This window comes from Pantherophis guttatus, chromosome 5 (assembly GCF_059756535.1).
Source record: "Pantherophis guttatus breed Tessera chromosome 5, ASM5975653v1, whole genome shotgun sequence".
Lineage (NCBI taxonomy): Eukaryota > Metazoa > Chordata > Lepidosauria > Squamata > Colubridae > Pantherophis > Pantherophis guttatus.
In genome coordinates, this window is record NC_142067.1 from 10563620 (window position 1) to 10582758 (window position 19139).

Here is a 19139-nt window from a genome sequence, read left to right on the forward strand (position 1 = left end):
GGATTACAAGAGAGAGTTTGCAGAGATTCTAGGATCTAGATGTTGGTTATTGTTTTATGCCTATTTAAGAATTTTGAGTTTATTATGGCTGTCCCATAGATAATATGCTAATAAGAATGCTGGATGAAGACCATACTATGTTCTAGGGGTATGTGTCTAGAATGGAATGGAATGGAATGGAATGGAATGGAATAGAATAGAATAGAATAGAATAGAATAGAATAGAATAGAATAGAATAGAATAGAATAGAATAGGGAGGAGGAAGAGGAGGAAGAGGAGGAGGAGGAGGAGGAGGAGGAGTGGAACGGAACGGAACGGAACAGAACAGAACAGAACAGAACAGAACAGAACAGAACAGAACAGTTCTTTATTGGCCAAGTATGATTTGACACATGAGGAATTTGCTCTCATACAAACAGCAAAGCGATAAATCATAAATCACAAGATATAATCATAATTACCAAAATTTCAATTTCAATTTCAAATCTTTATTGTCAGTGCACAACAAACCTACAATAAAATTGGTTGAGCTCTCTCAGTGCACCCCTCCAACACAAAACAACTCACAGTGAAGACAGAAAATCCCTAACCCAATAAATCATATTAACAAACCCCCAGTCCTATTGCACTAGTGTGAATATGTTACACATTGCTCTGGCCCTGCAAGTCCATCGTACTACGTAGTTGTGATGTTATTTTGCTTTCAGGAGTCTGACAGCCCGTGCATAAAAACTGTTCTTCAACCTGTTTGTGTGGCTGGCTATGCTTCTATGTAGGAAGGTATATCCTTCTGGGTTCTGCTCCAAGTGGGGAAAAAGACACTGGATACATGGAGACTGCTTGGAAAGATGGTTTAATGGTGGACAGGATCGCATGGCTTGAGTTCCTGAACAGAAAAGGGGCAGATATAGCGAGTTTTCAGGTTTTATGCTCTCTCTGGCTTTGAACTTCCTGGAGCCCAGAAAGAGTATTCTGATTGGTTGTCAGACTTCCAGGGGGTGGGGGTTTTAGCTAGCCTTGCTGGCTGATGTAATCTTCCCAGGTGCCATGTGGTGAGTTTCATCCTAGATGGGTCTCATTGTCTTGCAGATGAGGTCCATTGACAAAGATTAAGTTTCTGCCTCTGGCCCATTAACAAAAGGGTGGGGGCAGGAAGGTGGGAGCTGCTTTGTCTTTAAAAACATGCTTCTCCATTTCTCATACAGGGAAACATAATATTCTGCCTTTTTAATATTTCCCAAAATATTTCATTCTCCTAGGAAAGGGGTGTGTGCTAACCTCCTACATCTATATTTCCTTTCTGATGGTAGGAGGGTAAAGAAATGGTGACCAGGGTGTGAGTCATCCCTGAGGATTTTCCTCACTCTTCTAAGGCAGCGAGCCCTAGAGATCTCATTTAGTGATATCAGGGGACAGCCCAAGATTTTCTGTGCTGTGCTCACCACCCTCTGTAATGTTTTTCTATCTGCGGCTGTCAAACCAGCATGCCATACCATGATGCAACAAATGAGGATGCTTTCTATTGTGGACCGGTAAAAAGAGGTCATCAGTTGTCTCCGTTTATATACCGATTGAATCAGGGGTGGATTCTACTTATCTTTACTACTGGTTTGCTCTCTCTCTCATGTGCGCTTCTGCGCATGCGCAGAAGCTTCTGCACATGCGCAGATCACCCATAATGACGACGTGGCGAGTGGGAGGATCTTCCCACAGGTTTTACTACCAGTTCTATAGAATCGGACCGAACCAGGAGCAACCCACCACTGGATTGAATTCCATAGGACTCCCGGCACAAAATTGCATTACATCTGTCCATTACATTTATCAAGCAGAAATGCGGTCAGTGAGTTTAGGATTGCAGTTGATGCCTCTGAAGTAGTAAAGCCCTTTAAATTGTTTTAACCGTATAAATATTTTCCATATTAACAAAGTTAAAGAAAAAATTTTTGAGTTTAAATAAATAAATTTTTAAAAAAAACCACTTCAAAGATGCATATCAAGCTGTTCCTTCTTCTGCTTTTAGTTCTCTGACTAAAGCAAATTTTCTAACCTTTTACTATCAAGAAATGCCATCCAGCTCAAAGGGAATTCTTTATATGGAGTCTTTTTTGTCCACCCCATCATTGCATTTCTCAAGCGTTTCAATTTAACGTTACCTAAATAGTATTACCCAGAGCAGATTCTTAAAATTTGTGATAACAGAGAAAGGTCAATTCTATTTGAAATCTGGGGAGATCACAACTTTGCAAAGTTTGAAAACTCAAGTTTTATTGGAATTGGTTTCACTCACGGTATATTTTCTCTTCATTGTTGACATCATACGGTGTATTTTTTTAAAAAAAAGAAGAATGTTGGGATCACCTAATTATTAACGACTTTTATATTTTCTATTTTGAAGGGTTCATGTGATGACATTATTGTTAGAACCAGTCGTTCCTAATTAAAATAGTTCATCTGAGCATAGAATTAGACACAAATGGATCCTTCAGTTTGTTGTTCAGGAGTGGCTTGACAAGAGGAATACGACATTTGAAGCCCATGTCCAGGATCCGTCTGTGTGTGGTGGCTCTTGATGCATTGACTCCAGCCTCAGTCCACTCCTTGTGAAAGTCCCCAACACTTTTGAATGGCCTTTTCCTGACAATCCTCTCCAGGCTGCGGTCATCCCTGCTGCTTGTGAACCTTTTTCTTCCACACTTTTCCCTTCCACATAACTTTCTATTAATGTGCTTTGATACAGCACTTTGGGAACATCCAACTTCTTTTGCAATTACCTTTTGGGGCTTTCCCTCCTTATGGAGGGTGTCAATGATGGTTTTCTGCACAACTGTCAGGTCAGCAGTCTTTCCCATGATTGTGATTCCTACTGAACCAAATTGAGAGACCATTTAAAGGCTCAGGAACCCTTTGCAGGTGTTATGGCTTAATTAGCTGATTAGAGTGGGACACTTTGAGCCTAGAATATTGAACCTGTTCACAATATTCTAATTTTCTGAGATTGTGAATTTGGGGTTTTCATGAGCCATAATCATCAAAAGTATGACAAATCAAGGCTTGAACTATCTCGCTTTGCATGTAATGAGTCTATCTCATATAATAGTTTCACCTTTTAAGTTGCATTACTGAAATAAATGAACTTTTGCACGATATTCTAATTTTTCGAGTTTCACCTGTATTTCGATGCTGATTACCTTGCTATTCACACAAGTCTCAAGCTGCTTTCAGGCTTTTCCTCCCCCCTCCCAGTGACGAAAGATGCTCCCAATCACACACAAGAAAATGGCAGGCGCTGTGGCGCAAATCCATGATAGCTTGCGAGAGACAAAGGCAGGTCAAGAGGGGGCCGGGAAGAATAGCCCACCTCCCACACGTAAATCAGAGCCTTTGAAAAATCTGTATAGATTCTCTGGGTGGCTGAAAAGGTTCAACCACGCAGGGCTGAGATCAGCTTGTGTTTCTCTGACTGACATTTCAAGTTCTTGAAAAGGAAGAATGAGATTATTTTAAAATAGGTGAGGGTGGGGAAAAATGACCTCTGGCGATGTTCTTTCAGAGTGCTGTGCTGAGCACATTCAGTACAGGATACGATAGCGTTTTTTAAAACAACAACAACCAAGAATAATGTCATATCTCCTCTGAAGGGTTTCTCTTTAGAGGAACTTCTAGAGATCCCTTTGGTGGATGCAGGGCAGTGGTGGGATTCAAATAATTTAACAACCGGTTCTCTGCCCTGATGACCGGCTGGGTAGGTATAGCCATGGTGGGCATGGCCAGGGGGTGTGACAGGTAGCACTCAGCCTCCTGCACCCCCCGGGAGCAAAAATCGGCCGCGGGGGTACATAACCCCCCTGCACCCCGTTTTGGGCCTAGTAGGCCTCCCTGAAGCCTCCTAGGACCGAAAACAGGCTGTGGGGGACACACCATCCCCCTGTGCCCCATTTTGGACCCAGGAGGCCTCCCTGCACTTACCTGGGAGCCAAAATGGGGCACGTGGGGACTCCTGGAAGGGGTGAGAATGGGAGGGGCCAGCCAGAAATTTAACTACCGGTTCGCCCAAACTGGCCCGAACCGGCTGAATTCTACCATTGATGCAGAGGGTTTTGCAAAGGGAAGATGGTGGCTGCGGCTGCCTGACGAAATCTGCATCCTTTAAAAAAAGAGTCAAAACCTTCACTCTTTATTTTTTTTAAAAAAATTCATAAGCAGAGGACTTTTGATTGCACAGTTGTAACTGCCAGCTTTACTTTTCCGACTCTGTCCTGTGGATGCCCCCAAGGTGGAACAAGAAGAGGTTGCAGGCTTCTAAAGCAATTGATAAGAAGTTGTTTGGGGCATTCTGTGAGTCCCCAATACCTCTTTACTATTCAGTGAAGTATCCTAATGTTGAAGGATTTTTTGCAAAAGCCTGAAACAAAAAGGCCACTGTTTTAAAGAATTAAATGATAATGCCATTCTTAAAGCAGCTACCTACCCCCTTTTGTCCAATTTGAGTGGTTTTAATGAGCAATGCAAAGTCTAAATGAAATAATCATGGTTGAGGCCACTAGAAGAGAAAGAAACAGAAATTTGTATCTCCCTTGATAGAAGAACAGCAAAAGAGGGAGAGGAGGAGGAGGAGGAGGAGAAGGAGGAGGAGGAGGAGGAGGAGGAGGAGGAGGAGGAGGAGGAGGAGGAGGAGGAAAGGAAGGAAGGAAGGAAAGAAAGAAAGAAAGAAAGAAAGAAAGAAAGAAAGAAAGAAAGAAGAAACAATCCCCTTCTTATTCTAAGCTCTTAGCCCTGAAGAACCCAAGCTTTGATTCCTATTTCCACAAATGAAACAAAAAAAAATCTTACATCAGAAAGAGGAGGAGGAGGAAGAGGAGGAGGAGAGGGAGGGGGAGAGGGAGGAGAAGGAGAAAAAAAGAAGAGGAGGAGGAGGAGGAGGAGGAGGAGGAGGAGGAGGAGGAGGAGGAGGAGGAGGAGGAGGAGGAGGAAAGTCTAATGCACTTATTTTGAATAGTAAAGGATACCATAAGTTGCAGCTCTGCGATATTCTGGAGGGCCATATTGCTATTCCCCCAGGGTTCCTCCTTCTTCCCTTCTCTCAAGAGTAACCCATCATGTCTACTGCCCACCATCCAATTAGCACTGCATGGAAGCACTCAAATGGGAACTCTTTGAACCTCCACCACCCTCTCCAGATTAAATGAGCCTCAGTTTTCAGCATTAGGTTTGGGAATCCGGGAATGAAGAATGAGAAATGTTGTAATCTTACTTCTCGGAGGACATCCCAAAGGTGCTTTTTTTCAAGAGGCAACTGGACTTGCTTGTTTTTCGTTGAAGATGTTTCGCTTCTCACCCAAGAAGCTTCTTCAGCTCTGACTGGAGGGTGGGGAATGGAAAGATTTATACTCCTTGCAGACAGCGGGTCAGTTGCATTATTTTAGAGAGTTGTTCTGGCCACTTGGAGGTTTATCTGTGTCATCATTTAAAATGATTTCCCTGATGACACAGATAAACCTCCCGATGACCTTAATGACCCCAGAGATGGGTTTCACATATTCTTACCATCGGTTCGCCCGGTGTGCATATGCTCGCTTTGCGCGCATCTTCCACACATGCACTTTGCTTGTGCGTGCGCCTTCTGTGCATGCACCTGGCCTCAAAAACATGGCTTATCACCCATGGTCGCTGCTACCAGTTCGCCCGAACCAATCTGAACCGGCTGAATACCACTACTGAATACCGGCTGAATACCACTACTGAATGACCCGTTAAAAGAACGCAAATGACTAGCTGTCTTCAAGGAGTATAAATCCTTCCATTCCCCATCATCCAGTCAGAGCTGAAGAAGCTTCTTGGATGAGAAGCGAAACGTCTTCAGAGAAAATCCAGAAAGTCCAGAGGCCCTTTGAGAAAAGCACCTTTGGGGCAACCATGACCTGGATGACTGAGAATCTCCGTAGACATTTCTCAGAGGAGCTTTCTGACTCTCAGTTTTCCAAACTAAACCACACTTTCCAATCACACTTTCTGAAGTTTAGATTCAGGATAGGCAGCTCAAACCTTTTGCAGCGATTTGGAAAAATAGACAGAAGGCTGCATTCAAATGAACAACAAGACAAAAGATCATGGAACCAGAGCATTTTAAAAGCATACAGTTGGGCCTGTAGCCTATTAATTAATTAATTAATTTATTTATTTATTTTATCATATTTATATACCGCCCTACTCCCAGGGGGACTCAGGGCGGTGAACAGCCAAGATAAAAATACAGTAACATATAAAAGTTAAAAACTATTAAAAATAGATTAAATAATTTGGGCTCAAGAACAAATCTAAAAACATCCAATTATATAAAACATTTTAAACCCAATTTAAAAGGGAGTCCAATTCAGTGGTGGGATTCAAATTTTTTTTACTACTGGTTCTGTAGATGCAGCTTGGTGGGAGTAGCATGGCTTGGTGGGCGTGGCTTGGTGGGCGTGGTTCGGTTGGCGTGGCAGGGGAAGGATACTGCAAAATCCCCATTTCCTCCCGATCAGCTGGGACTCAGGAGGCAGAGAATAGATGGGGCCTGTCAGAGGTGGTATTTACCGGTTCTCCAAACTACTCAAAATTTCTGCTATCGGTTCTCCAGAACTGGTCAGAACCTGCCGAAACCCACCTCTGGTCCCATTACTTAATATTGTCCAATTTCACTGTGCAAAACTCCAAATAGAAGTATTTATAACTACTGGCTATCTATCCACATACAGAGTTTATCATCAACTATTATTCCTGCCTGTTTAGAAATTGGCCGAGAGGACTATACACCAGCATTTCCTCCTCTAATAAAAAGAGTGGATTTATTTTTTTAGAACACTTGTACAGCAATCACAATCTATTCACAGAACAATTATTAGAGAAAGCAACACCCTTTGGTCCCAATTTTGTCATCCTTTATTGGTTCTTTTGACCCTGATTTTGACTTTTCTTTTTTTTTAAAAAAAAAAAAGAAAGAAAGAAAGACAATTACATAATGTTTTCCTACTCATGGTACATTTTAATCTGGTTATTTCAGGAAAACATATATATTTTTTCCAGTAGCTTTGGAGCTCAAAAGGATAACAGACTGTTTGGTAAGTGCAAAGGTTAGTGGCGGGCTAACTAAAATCTCATTAGCCTGAGAAGCACAGGTCCAGCCGTGTTCATTGGAATGCAGAATAAATTGAATTTCCAAAATGTAGCAGGCTAACTTTCTCTGGCCCTCTGCCCAGAATTGCCAGCTAATGGCTGAAATAAGTGATTAACCACTTGAAAATTACCATGAAGCTGCATGTAACCGCGTTGTGTTGACTGTTTGCCACAATTTCCTGTGCACAGTTAGGACGAATTGCCGATTTTGGTTTGAGATTTCATTGCCTGAGGGTCTTCTATCCTCAAAATAAGTACCCCTGGAGATTAAGGCTAGCAGAGGGATGCATTTCTGAGATCCATTTGTTAGTCTTTTTTTTTTTTCCCCTGGATTGGCTGGTTGGCTGGTTTGGTTTGTAGTGTTATTATTATTATTATTTTTTATTTATATGCCGCCCTTCTCCGGAGACTCAGGGTGGCTTACAATGTGTTAAGCAATAGCCTTCATTCTTTTGTATATTTTATACAAAGTCAGCTTATTGCCCCCACAACTGGGTCCTCAATTTACCTACCTTAGAAAGGATGGAAGGTTGAGTCAACCTTGAGCCTTGGCGAGATTCGAACCTGCAGTAATTGCAGGCAGCTGGTCTTAATAACCAGCTTAATAACAGGGTGCCTTAGACCACTGTACTACCAAGGCTCTTGACTTTCTCAAAAATGCTTATGAAGAGATTTCCCTTTGTTTTATTGTCAGAATAGTATTGTCAGAAAATCAGAATTGCCAGAAAATCAACGGGGAAGCGAAATTCACAACCATGTTATTAACTTAACCATTGCAGTGATTCATTTAACAACTGTGGCCAGAAAGGGCATAAAATGGGACAAAACTCACTTAACAACTGTCTCACTTAGCAACAGAAATTTTGGAGTCCATTGTGGTCATATCTGTACTAATGTATTCATAGAACATATATTCCATATCGTAATACAATTATATAAGTAAATAATAACATGAAATGTGATAAAAAGACATACAATTATAGAGTCTACCATTGAACTGGCTTCTGGAAATCCAAAAAATGAAAGCAGGATTAATGGTCAGTTGAAACAATTATTAAATAAAAATAAAAAATATTTGAGATTCATTGCACACAGTAAATCATCAGCATACAGAGCAGTAAATAATCATTGACATTCTTTAAAATATAAACAGGAAGGAAGGAAGGAAGGAAGGAAGGAAGGAAGGAAGGAAGGAAGGAAGGAGGGAGGGAGGGAGGGAGGGAGGGAGGGAGGGAGGGAAGGAAGGAAGGAAGGAAGGAAGGAAGGAAGGAAGGAAGGAAGGAAGGAAGGAAGGAAGGAAGGAAGGAAGGAAGGAAAAGAGATTGGAGGGTGGGGGAAAAGAAGGAAAATGCATATAGGACCATAATCTATATATAGAGATCTATAGGAGATTTCTTTCTTGCGACCTAAATATTGCTAGTTCAGGAGGGAGGGACCCACCTGGGAAAAAATAGTGGAGAAGGAAACAGGGAAAAAAGATTAAACAAAATAAAACCAAGCCGAATTCGGAAAGGATACAGAAGATCTTGGCAGGTGACTGAATAGTTGTGTGTCTATTCTCTTGGCATGAATAAAAGATGACAAAGAGATGTTGATAACCAGGTCTGACTTCTTTACAATTTAATTTAATTCTTCAATTAAAAAGCTCTCAATAACAAAACGAAATGATTGAAACGGTGTATGGATGCGATGGAAGCTAAGAAAGGGTTATAAAGACTAAAAGGTATAAAGAAGGATAGTCAATGGTGTTGGCATCGATCAGATTTTTTTTTCTTTAAATAATCTCTAATTGCTTTGGGTTACTACTTTTTTCTCCTTTATTGTTACCCCCAGTGGGAATAGCATGATGGGTAAAGCATAACTTTACTATAAAATGTAACGTTCCCCATTTCATTAAAGTAGTCTTCATTGCATTGCTAGGAGTAACAAGAACTGCAACATTTTTTTTAAAAAAAACCACACCATCATTTTCAGTTATTAAATCCAATCTATTTTTGTGCAGCTTTTGTAAAGCTTTATGGAGTTCATCATTGATGAAAGTTAAAATATATTTTATTTTGTTTTCCCGGGCATGTTAATTTCATTCCTGCAAAGAAACTTCCTTAGCCCATATTGACTAATAGGATTACATTACCCTATATAGAAAGCACGGGCCCTAAATTCATAAATTCTCACCATGAAGAATTCAGTTCCTCCTCCAGCAGTCTGGAGCCTGAGCAATGGAAGTTAGAGAGAAATTCTGTCTGGCAAAACAAGTTGAGCTGGAAATCGCAAGACAATTGTGTAACTGTTTCAGTAATTAATATTCCCTTTGATGTTCAAATTACTCATTAAAAATCTGGTACGGTAATTTCCATAGTCCGTGCCCTAGGTAACTAGTTTGATATAAGACAACAAGGAATACAGTACAGGGTTTAGATAATAACAAAGGCTAAAATGCCAATTCCCCTTTCATTTTGAGGCTAGAAATTCATCAAGGCTCTAGAATAGTATTTCTCAACCTTGGCAACTTTTGAGATGTGTGGACTTCAGCTCCCAAAATTCTTTCTTTGTATGTTTTCTTTCAATCTCCTTATTCATGATACCTAAAAAAAAAAAAACCTTTGATTTCCACTTTGACATCCATTTTTAATATTTTCTGAATCAAACAATATATCAGAGCAGCTGCCAAAAAAGCAAACACAATTCTAGGCCAGGGGTGAAATGCTCCCGGTTCGGACTGGATCGCCCGATCCGATAGCAATGGCAGCGGGTGGTTCGGAGAACGGGTAGCAAAAATCCCTGCCCCCCGCCCCATGCCCAGCTGAGCTACACGATCATCAGAGGTTTTTTTTTTACTTTTAAAAGCACTTTTTCTTCAGCCGAAAAAATGCTCTTCGAAGAGGTTGTAGAAAAAATGCTTTTAAAAGGCTCTGATGATCCCAGCTGAGTTGCCTGATCGTCAGAGGCTTTTTTTTTACTTTTAAAAGCAAAAAAAAAATGTTTTTAAAAGAAAACAAAAGCCTCTGACGATCAGGCAACTCAGCTAGGATCATCAGAGCCTTTTAAAAGCATTTTCTAACAACCTCTTCGGCGGAAGAGGTTATAGAAAAAATGCGTTTAAAAGTTAAAAAAAAAGTTGGTCACACCCACCCAGTCACATTACACCTCCACCACCAAGCCACGCCCACAGAACTGGTAGTAACAAATTTTAGATTTCACCACTGTCCTAGGCTGCATTAACAGAGGGATAGAATCAAGTTCATGTGAGGTGTTAGTACCACCAGTGGTGGGTTCGTCCCGGTTCGGTCCGGTTCAGCCGAGCCGGTAGCAGTGACGATATGATGCCACCGAACCGGTTCTCTCCCCCGCCCTCCAACCCACCCACCCATGTTATTCTTACCTTTTATTTGGTCCCACCCCCAATTTATTGCTGCCTCCTGAGTCCCAGCTGATGACTAGAAGGAAAAAAACTGTTTAAACTCTTGCCGCGGGGCTTCAAAGGGCCGCCCTATAGCTGGTCAGTGTTAAAAGCAAACAAATGAGTCAGGTCGTAAGTGCGAGGACTGGTTGTAAGTGCAAGGACCTTCCAGAAATGACTCTGACCAGCTAGCCATGCCCACCTAGTCACATGACCTCCAAGCCACACCCACAAAATAAGCCACGCCCACAGAACCGGTAGTAAAAAAAATTTAGAACCCACCCCTGAGTACCACACTTGGAATATTGCATCCAGTTTTGGTCACCATGACATCAAAAAGTTGTTGAGACTCTGGAAAGGGTGGAGAGAAGGGCAACAAAGATGATTAGGGGGCTGGAGGCTGAAACATATGAAAAATGTTGCAGGAATTGGGTGGTCTAGTGAAAAGAAGGACTAGGGCTGACATGACAGCAGTCTTCCAATATTTAAGGGGCTGCCACAAAGAAGAGGGTGTTAACCTATTCTCCAAAGCACCTGAAGGCAGAACAAGAAGCAATGGATGGAAACTAATCAAAGAGACAACCAACCTAGAAATAAGGAGAAATTTCCTAACAGTGAGAACGATCAATCAGTGGAGTGACTTGCCTTCAGAAGTTGTGGCTGCTCCATCACTGGAGGCTTTCAAAAAGAGACTGGACAGCCAGTGGTCTGGAAAGGTATAGGGTCTCCTACCTGAGCAGGGGGTTGGACTAGAAGACCTCCAAGGTCCCTTCCAACTTGGTTATTCTATTATATCTGATCCTAGTACTTCTTGGCAGTCCCCCAAACATGATAAAATTGATTGGTTCCATTGATTCCATCTCCAACTCCTATTTGATATTCCTTCTAAACTTTAGAAAAAGTTTTTTAAAAGTTTTTTAAAAACTTTAGTTTTTTGCCCTATTTTATCACCATGGTGAAAAGAAGCAGTTGTGAAATGAGTGACATGGTTGTTAAGAATGCTGCACGGGCATAAATGTGAGGATGGTCATAAGTGTGAGGACCAATCAAAAGTGCGAGGACCTGTGAGAAATGATTTTTTTCAGCCCTCTGAGTAGTCCCTATGCACATAGCCATGGCCACCCGGTCACATGACCAGCTAGCCACGCCCACCCAGTCACATGACCTCCAAGCCACGCCCACAAAATAAGCCACGCCCACATAACCGGTAGTAAAAAAAATTTAGAACCCACCCCTGGTTGGGGGTCACCACAACATGAGGAACTGTATTAAAGGGTCGCGGCATTAGGAAGGTTGAGAACCACTGTTCTAAAGCTTTGGCAATTTAAGAAATTGTGCATGATACTCTGATTATGCTCCAGTTCATCAAATTGCCCCTAAACTCTGTGAGATCAGAATGCATCAGCTATTATTAGATCTCTCTAATCCTATTGTGAACAGATTCACTTGTGGTCCTTTGCCTGCTCGTTGGCTAAACGAAGGGGAGAAATTTAGAAGCTCTCATTGCTACTACTCACTTTAGGGCAAATGTAACTATGTCCCTGAGCTGCTATATATATAATCAAGAACCTTGTGACCCAGGGGTGAGTTCTACTTACCTTTACTACCGGTTCGCAATGGGGCCGCTTGCTTCGCTCGCGTGTGCTTCTGTGCGTGCGCAGAAGCTTCCTGATGACGTCGGGGTCAGTGGGTGGAGCCTCCCGCCGGTTTTACTACCGGTTCTATAGAACCAGTCCAAACCAGGGGCAACACACCACTGTTACGACCACACTAACGTGCAAAATTCATGGGAAGTTAGAATAAATGAGCACACATCACCCATTTTTCCATGCATTTGTTAAACATGAAGGGGTCCCAATGGCTCAGTGGTTAAAGATGCTGAGCTTATCAACTGTAAACTGATTGCCCAGGTTCGAGACTCGAGCACTACATGATGGGGTGAGCTCCCATTCCTTGTTCCAGCTCCTGCCCACCTAGCAGCTTGAAAGCATGAAAATGTGAGTAGACAAATAGGTACCACTTCAGTGGGAAGTTAACAGCGTTCCATGTGGCTCAGCATATAGTCATGCTGGTCACATGACCACGGAAAGGTGGCCTTCAGACAACGCAGACTCCCTCAGCTAAGAAACAGAGATGAGCAGAGCCCCCTAGAGCTAGACACAACTTTTATTGAACCTGTGGATGGGCTCATCTGAACCGCACAGAAACAAGGCAGGCAGCCTGAAGTATAGCTGTGCCTCTGAGCTGCTCTGTACAATCAGGAACCTACTGACCACTTTGATGTGCAAAACTCATGGGAAGTTAGAATAAATGGGCACAGGTGATCCATTTTTCCATGCATTTGTGTTGCAGTGGCACAGTGGTTAGAGGGCAGTACTGCAGGCTACTTCTGCTGATCACCAGCTGCCAGCAGTTTGGCAGGTCGAATCTCACCAAGTGTTCTGAGCTAGGCTTCCTGAGACAGTAAAAAGCACACGATTAGTCCCAAAAACCCTCTTTTTATTTCAACGGCTGTGAATTCTGTTCATTCACAGCCCGTAATGAGTCATAAATAGTTTGTAAAGAGTCCGACAGAAGTCTGCCACAGCCCTTTGGGATAAGGACCGGGAGGATTTTTCATCAGGTTCGCCTGATTCGCCAGTTGCGTCCCTTTCTAGATCGGGACTCGTTACGCACAGTCACTCATGCCCTCGTCACCTCTCGTCTGGACTATTGTAATGCTCTCTACATGGGGCTCCCCTTGAGGTGCACCCGGAGGCTCCAACTGGCGCAGAGTGCGGCCGCGCGGGTGGTTATGGGAGCAACATGGAGCTCCCATGTAACACCTCTCCTGCGCGAGCTGCACTGGCTCCCGGTGGTCTTCCGGGTGCGCTTCAAGGTTCTGGTTACCACCTTTAAAGCGCTCCATGGCTGGGGACCTGGTTACTTACGGGACCGCCTACTACCATCAACAGCCTCCCACCGACCAGTACGCTCCCACAGAGAGGGGCTCCTCCAGGTGCCGTCGGCCAAACAATGTCGGCTGTCGGCCCCTAGGGGGAGAGCCTTCTCTGTGGGGGCACCGACGATCTGGAATGAGCTCCCCCCAGAGATACGGAGGATTCCGGATCTGCGCACCTTCCGCCGCGAGTTGAAGACGCTTTTGTTTCATCAAGCTGGCCTCGCCTAAATCTTCTCCCTTTTAAGTGTAAATTCTAAATTTTTAATGGATTTTAAAATATGGGTATTTTAAATTGGGTATTAATTCAGCCAAATTTATTTAATTCATTTTATTCGATTTTAAATTTTGTATATCTATGTGTTTTATTTCATGGCTGTGCACCGCCCTGAGTCCTTCGGGAGTAGGGCGGTATAGAAATTCAATAAATAATAATAATAATAATAATAATAATAATAAGGCTGATAAGCACCCACCTTTATCTCCCTTGACACGCTGCCAAAGACCTAATTGGCAATTAGCTTTGCAAGGCCACACAGGGCACAGAGTCAAAACGGAGCTTCAGAATTTAAATCGACCAGAACGAACAAAGTTGCTTCCTGCAAAGGCTCAGGTGCTTTTGCTCCTCCTTTATGTCTTATGGGAGGGGCCAATCATCTCCAAGCCATACTCCCGAGTTGTCCCTTTTGTCTTAACTGTTCTTACCTTCTGGCAGCTCTGTGCATGTGCACACTGGGAACAGGCTCCCCCTGTTCCTCTGCCTCACTGATGTCTGATTCTGGAGGCTCCGGAGGCACCACATAACTTCCAGATGGCCCCATCTCTGCCTCCGACGCAGAGTCCTCGTCCGAGCTTTCCCAAGACTCCAGGACTGGCCCATGTTCCTCCCCAATCTCCTCACTGTCCGACTCTGCTGCCAGCTCTGCAGGCTGCTGGCAGACCACAACACCAAGGCTCAAGGTTGACTCAGCCTTCTATCCTTCCGAGGTGGGTAAAATGAGGACCCAGATTGTTGGGAGCAATAGGCTGACTCTGTAAACCACTTAGAATGGGCTGTAAAGCACTATGAAGTATAATATAAGTCTGAGTGCTATTGGGAGGGAGGGAGGAGGGAAGGAAGGAAGGAAGGAAGGAAGGAAGGAAGGAAGGAAGGAAGGAAGGAAGGAAGGAAGGAAGGAAGGAAGGAAGGAAGGAAGTGTTTGATCTTAACTGCTATTGTTATTTATTGAACATGTGGATGGACTCATCTGCACAAGGCAGAAAACATTTCGAAACTGTTATCTGTGTGTAACTCCAGAAGTAAGCAAACACTTCACAAAGTCAAGAATCCATAACACTCAGGGTACTGTGTTAGAGTCCTTCCAAATTTGAACAAGTTGCCTTACAGTTTTATACCTTCTCTTGCACGATCTAAACCTCCCATTTAGATTTCCTGCAGAAAAACACTTTTCACAGGGTCTTTTCACTAGGGCCCTCAAGGTGCAAGTCCCTAAGGATATTTCTTTGTTAGCTTTCAACTGCAGAGTTAAAGCAATTTTTGAGTTTCTGTTGGACTTGCTTTATTTTGCTTTCATGATTATTCATGGTGATTGGTCAGGTTCCTTGGTGTAGCCCAAAAGCAATTCTTTCCCAGCCACCAATCTCCCAGTGTCACTTTAACAATATTTATTAAGACAAAAAGAAATGTAGTTTACTAAGACGTCCAGCAACTTCCCATTTAAGAGCAATGCAATTTACAGCTACAACTGAGCCCAAAATTTCCATTGCTAAGCAAGATAGTTTGTTAAGTGAGTTTTGCCCCATTTTATGACCTTTCTTGCCACGGTTGTTAAGTGAATCACTGCAGTTGTTAAGTTAGTAGCATGGTTGTTAAGTGAATTTACCTCAGGTTGATTCACTTACCCCAGGGCTAGTACCCCAGGGCTCTGTTTTAGGCCCAGTGCTCTTCAACATCTTCATCAATGACTTGGACGAGGGGATAGATGGGGAACTCATCAAATTTGCAGATGACACCAAGCTGGCAGGAATAGCCAACACTCCAGAAGATAGGCTCAAGATACAAAAGGATCTTGACAGACTTGAACATTGGGTGCTATCTAACAAAATGAAATTCAACAGTGAAAAAAGCAAGGTTCTACATTTAGGGAAGAAAAACAAAATGCACAGGTACTGTATATGTGGTACCTTGCTCAATAATAGTAATTGTGAGAGGCATCTTGGAGTTCTAGTGGACAACCATTTAGATATGAGCCAGCAGTGTGCAGCAGCTGCCAAAAAAACCAACACATTTCTGGGCTGCATTAACAGAGGGATAGACTCAAGATCACGTAAAGTATTAATACCACTTTTTATAATGCCTTGGGAAGGCCACACTTGGAATATTGCATCCAGTTTTGGTCGCCACAATGTAAATAAGATGTGGAGACTCTAGAAAGAGTGCAGAGAAGAGCAACAAAGATGATTAGGGGACTGGAGGCTAAAACATATGAAGAACGGTTGCAGGAACTGGGTATGTCTAGTTTAATGAAAAGAAGGACATGATAGCAGTGTTCCAATATCTCAGGGGTTGCCACAAAGAAGAGGGAGTCAAGCTATTCTCCAAAGCACTTGAGGGCAGGACAAGAAGCAATGGGTGGAAACTAATCAAGGACAGAAGCAACCTAGAACTAAGGAGGAATTTCCCGACAGTTAGAACAATTAATCAGTGGAACAACTTGCCTCCAGAAGTTGTGGATGCTCCACCACTGGAAATTTTTAAGAAGAGGTTGGATAACCATTTGCCTGAAGTGGTGTAGGGCTTCCTGCCTAAGCAGGGGGTTGGACTAGAAGACCTCCAAGGTCCCTTCCAACTCTGTTATTCTATTCTAATCTGGCTTCCCTTTGGACCTTACTTGTCAGAAGGTCACACAAGGGGATCACGTGATCCTGGGGACACTGCAACCGTCATAAATGCATGCCATTTGCTAGGTGTCTGAATTTTGATCACGTGACCACAGGGATGCTGCAATGGTAAATTAAGTGTGAAAAATGATCACAAGTCACTTTTTACGTGCCGTCGTAACTTCAAATGGACACTAAACAAATGGCTGTAAATTGAAGACTATCTGTAGAGTTTATTTGAATGTTTAGTGACATTCAAAGGTATGACATACCTGGAAGAAGGGAGCTATCCCTCACTTCCAAAGTTATGATGTCCTCCCCAGCGGACACATGATCACACCTCAGACACTCAGCAACACAACATTTATGCCCATTTGCAGAACCCCTAGGACAGTGATGGCTAACCTTTTTGCTGTCGTGTGCCAAAAGCAGGGGGAGAATGGGGGGGTCATGAGTGCGGGTGCCCACATACATAATTCAATGCGCCCCACCCTCCCGCGCATGCGCACGTGACCCCCCCACACTTCTCCCTGCTTTTGGCACGTGATGGCCCGGTGGGCCCGGTAGGCCAGTTTTTTCCCCTCCCCAGGCTCCAGAGGCTTTCTAGGAGCCTGGGGAGGGCAAAAACAGCCTTTCCCATCCCCCCGGAGGCCTTCTGGAGGCCGGAAACAGCCAGTTTCCCAACTTCCGGTGGGACTGAAAGGCCTGAAAATCAGTTGGCCAGGGCACACATGCGTGCTGGAGCTGAGCTAGAGCAGCACTCGCGTGCCCACCAATATGGCTCCACGTGCCACCTGTGGCACTCGTGCCATAGGTTCGCCATCACTGCCCTAGGATCACATTTTATTTATTTATGTATTTTATTTTATTTTATTTATATACCGCCCTTCTCCTGAAGGACTCAGGGCGGTGAACAGCCATAATAAAAGCAATGTACAAAATAGAATTTAAAAGAAGATTAAAATAATTAAATCATAGGCCGAATTTAAAACTCTCGTTTTAAAACCAATTTTAAAACCCCATTAAAACCAAATTAAAATCATTTATCCCATCAGAGCGGCTTGCTGGAATAACAGGGTCTTCACTGCACGACGGAAGGCGCGGAGGTCGGGGATCCTTCGTATGTCCGGGGGTAATTTATTCCAGAGGGCAGGGGCCCCCACAGAGAAGGCTCTCCCCCTGGGGGTCGCCAGTCTACATTGTTTGGCTGACGGCACCCTGAGGAGGCAATCTCTGTGTGAGCATACCGGTCGGTGGGAGGCAATCGGTGGCAGAATGCGGTCTTGTCGATAGCCAGGTCCTAAGCCATGGAGCGCTTTAAAGATGGTAACCAACACCTTGAAGCGCACCCGGAAGATCACCAGGAGCCAGTGCAGCTCACGCAAGAGGGGTGTTACATGGGAGCGACGGGTCGCCCCCATTATTACTCGCGCGGCCGCATTCTGGACCAGTTGGAGCCTCCATGAGACATGACCATCTCTCAGGACGTTTTTGCTGAAAACCGCAACTTAATTGCAATTTTCAGCAAAACTATGCCATAGTGAATAAACAGTCTGCTTAACAATCATGGCATTCATTTAATGAGCACTGTGTTAGTTTTATGAGTGCCATATTCACTTGATGACCACTGCGAAAAAGGTCATAAAATCGAGTCATTCACATGACTGAGCTGATTTAAAACCATCAGGGTCTTAAGACGGGGTCCGTTACGGTTGTGCCAGGGCTGCCTCCGTCCATTTCCTAGGAAAGAAAAATCCTTGGCTCCATAGATTTAGCGAAAAGTACTTTTACCAGGAACGAACCGAAAGCAAGAAGTTCCAGGCAAGCTCTGAGGCAAAGCGCGCGAAAAACAGCAAGTTGAAACAAATTGTACAGATCAACCCGCTTGTAGCTAGGCAACCAGAAGGCTGCTGCATACCAAAGCTAGAAGAAATGGCCTTGGAGAGGGAAGTAAAGTCCAGGCCGTAGTTGCAAAGCTGCAATGAAAAATTCTCCACTGATCCCTCCCCCTTTTTCTATGGCAGTAAGCAGAAGGCTAGCTGACAGGTTTTGTTTTTTTTTTTTAATTTGATTTATATGCCGCCCTTCTCCGAAGACTCAGGGCGGCTTACAATGTGCTCAGCAATAGCCTTCATACTTTTGTATATTTATACAAAGTCAGCTTATTGCCCCCACAATCTGGGTCCTCATTTCACCTACCTTAGAAAGGATGGAAGGCTGAGTCAACCTTGAGCCTTGGCGAGATTCGAACCCTGCAGTAATTGCAGGCAGCTGGTCTTAATAAGCTTAATAACAGGGTGCCTTAAATCCCTGTACTACCAAGGTTGTTATGTCAAGGACCACCTGTGCCCAAGATTTTCTGAATTTCTAATGGTCTTCCGGTGGACTGTCCAGGTAGGTGTTTTCACCATTCTCATGGAAACCTGCAGTTGATCTCCTGCATCTGGATCTATCTAGGACCAACTACCACATGGACATTCGTTCCTACCTATTTTAGATTTGAAAAGCGTCGTTGTTTCCTTTGTTGAAATATTCATATCGAACTTTTCCTTCCACAGCATTTATGAACAGTGGCTCCGGAGACACAAACCCCTGCTTCAGGCCTACCCCGAAGCCAACGCTCCTATTGGACACAACCGGGGATATTTCATGGTCCCGTTCATTCCTCTCTATAGGAATGGGGAATTCTTCATTTCATCCAAAGAATTGGGCTACGACTACGAGTATCTCCTGGAACCAGGTAATCTGATCCCTCACTCTAAGGA

General features: G+C 43.6%; 1 protein-coding gene across 1 annotated transcript in view; it reads left to right on the forward strand.

Annotated features, from left to right (window-relative positions):
* TYR (tyrosinase) overlaps positions 1 to 19139 on the forward strand; it is a 72269-nt gene that overhangs the window by 42814 nt on the left and 10316 nt on the right. The window contains exon 4 of the mRNA XM_087894581.1: positions 18933 to 19114. Within this exon, the coding sequence (XP_087750707.1) occupies positions 18933 to 19114 (182 nt within the window). The remainder of the gene's footprint in view (positions 1 to 18932; positions 19115 to 19139) is intronic.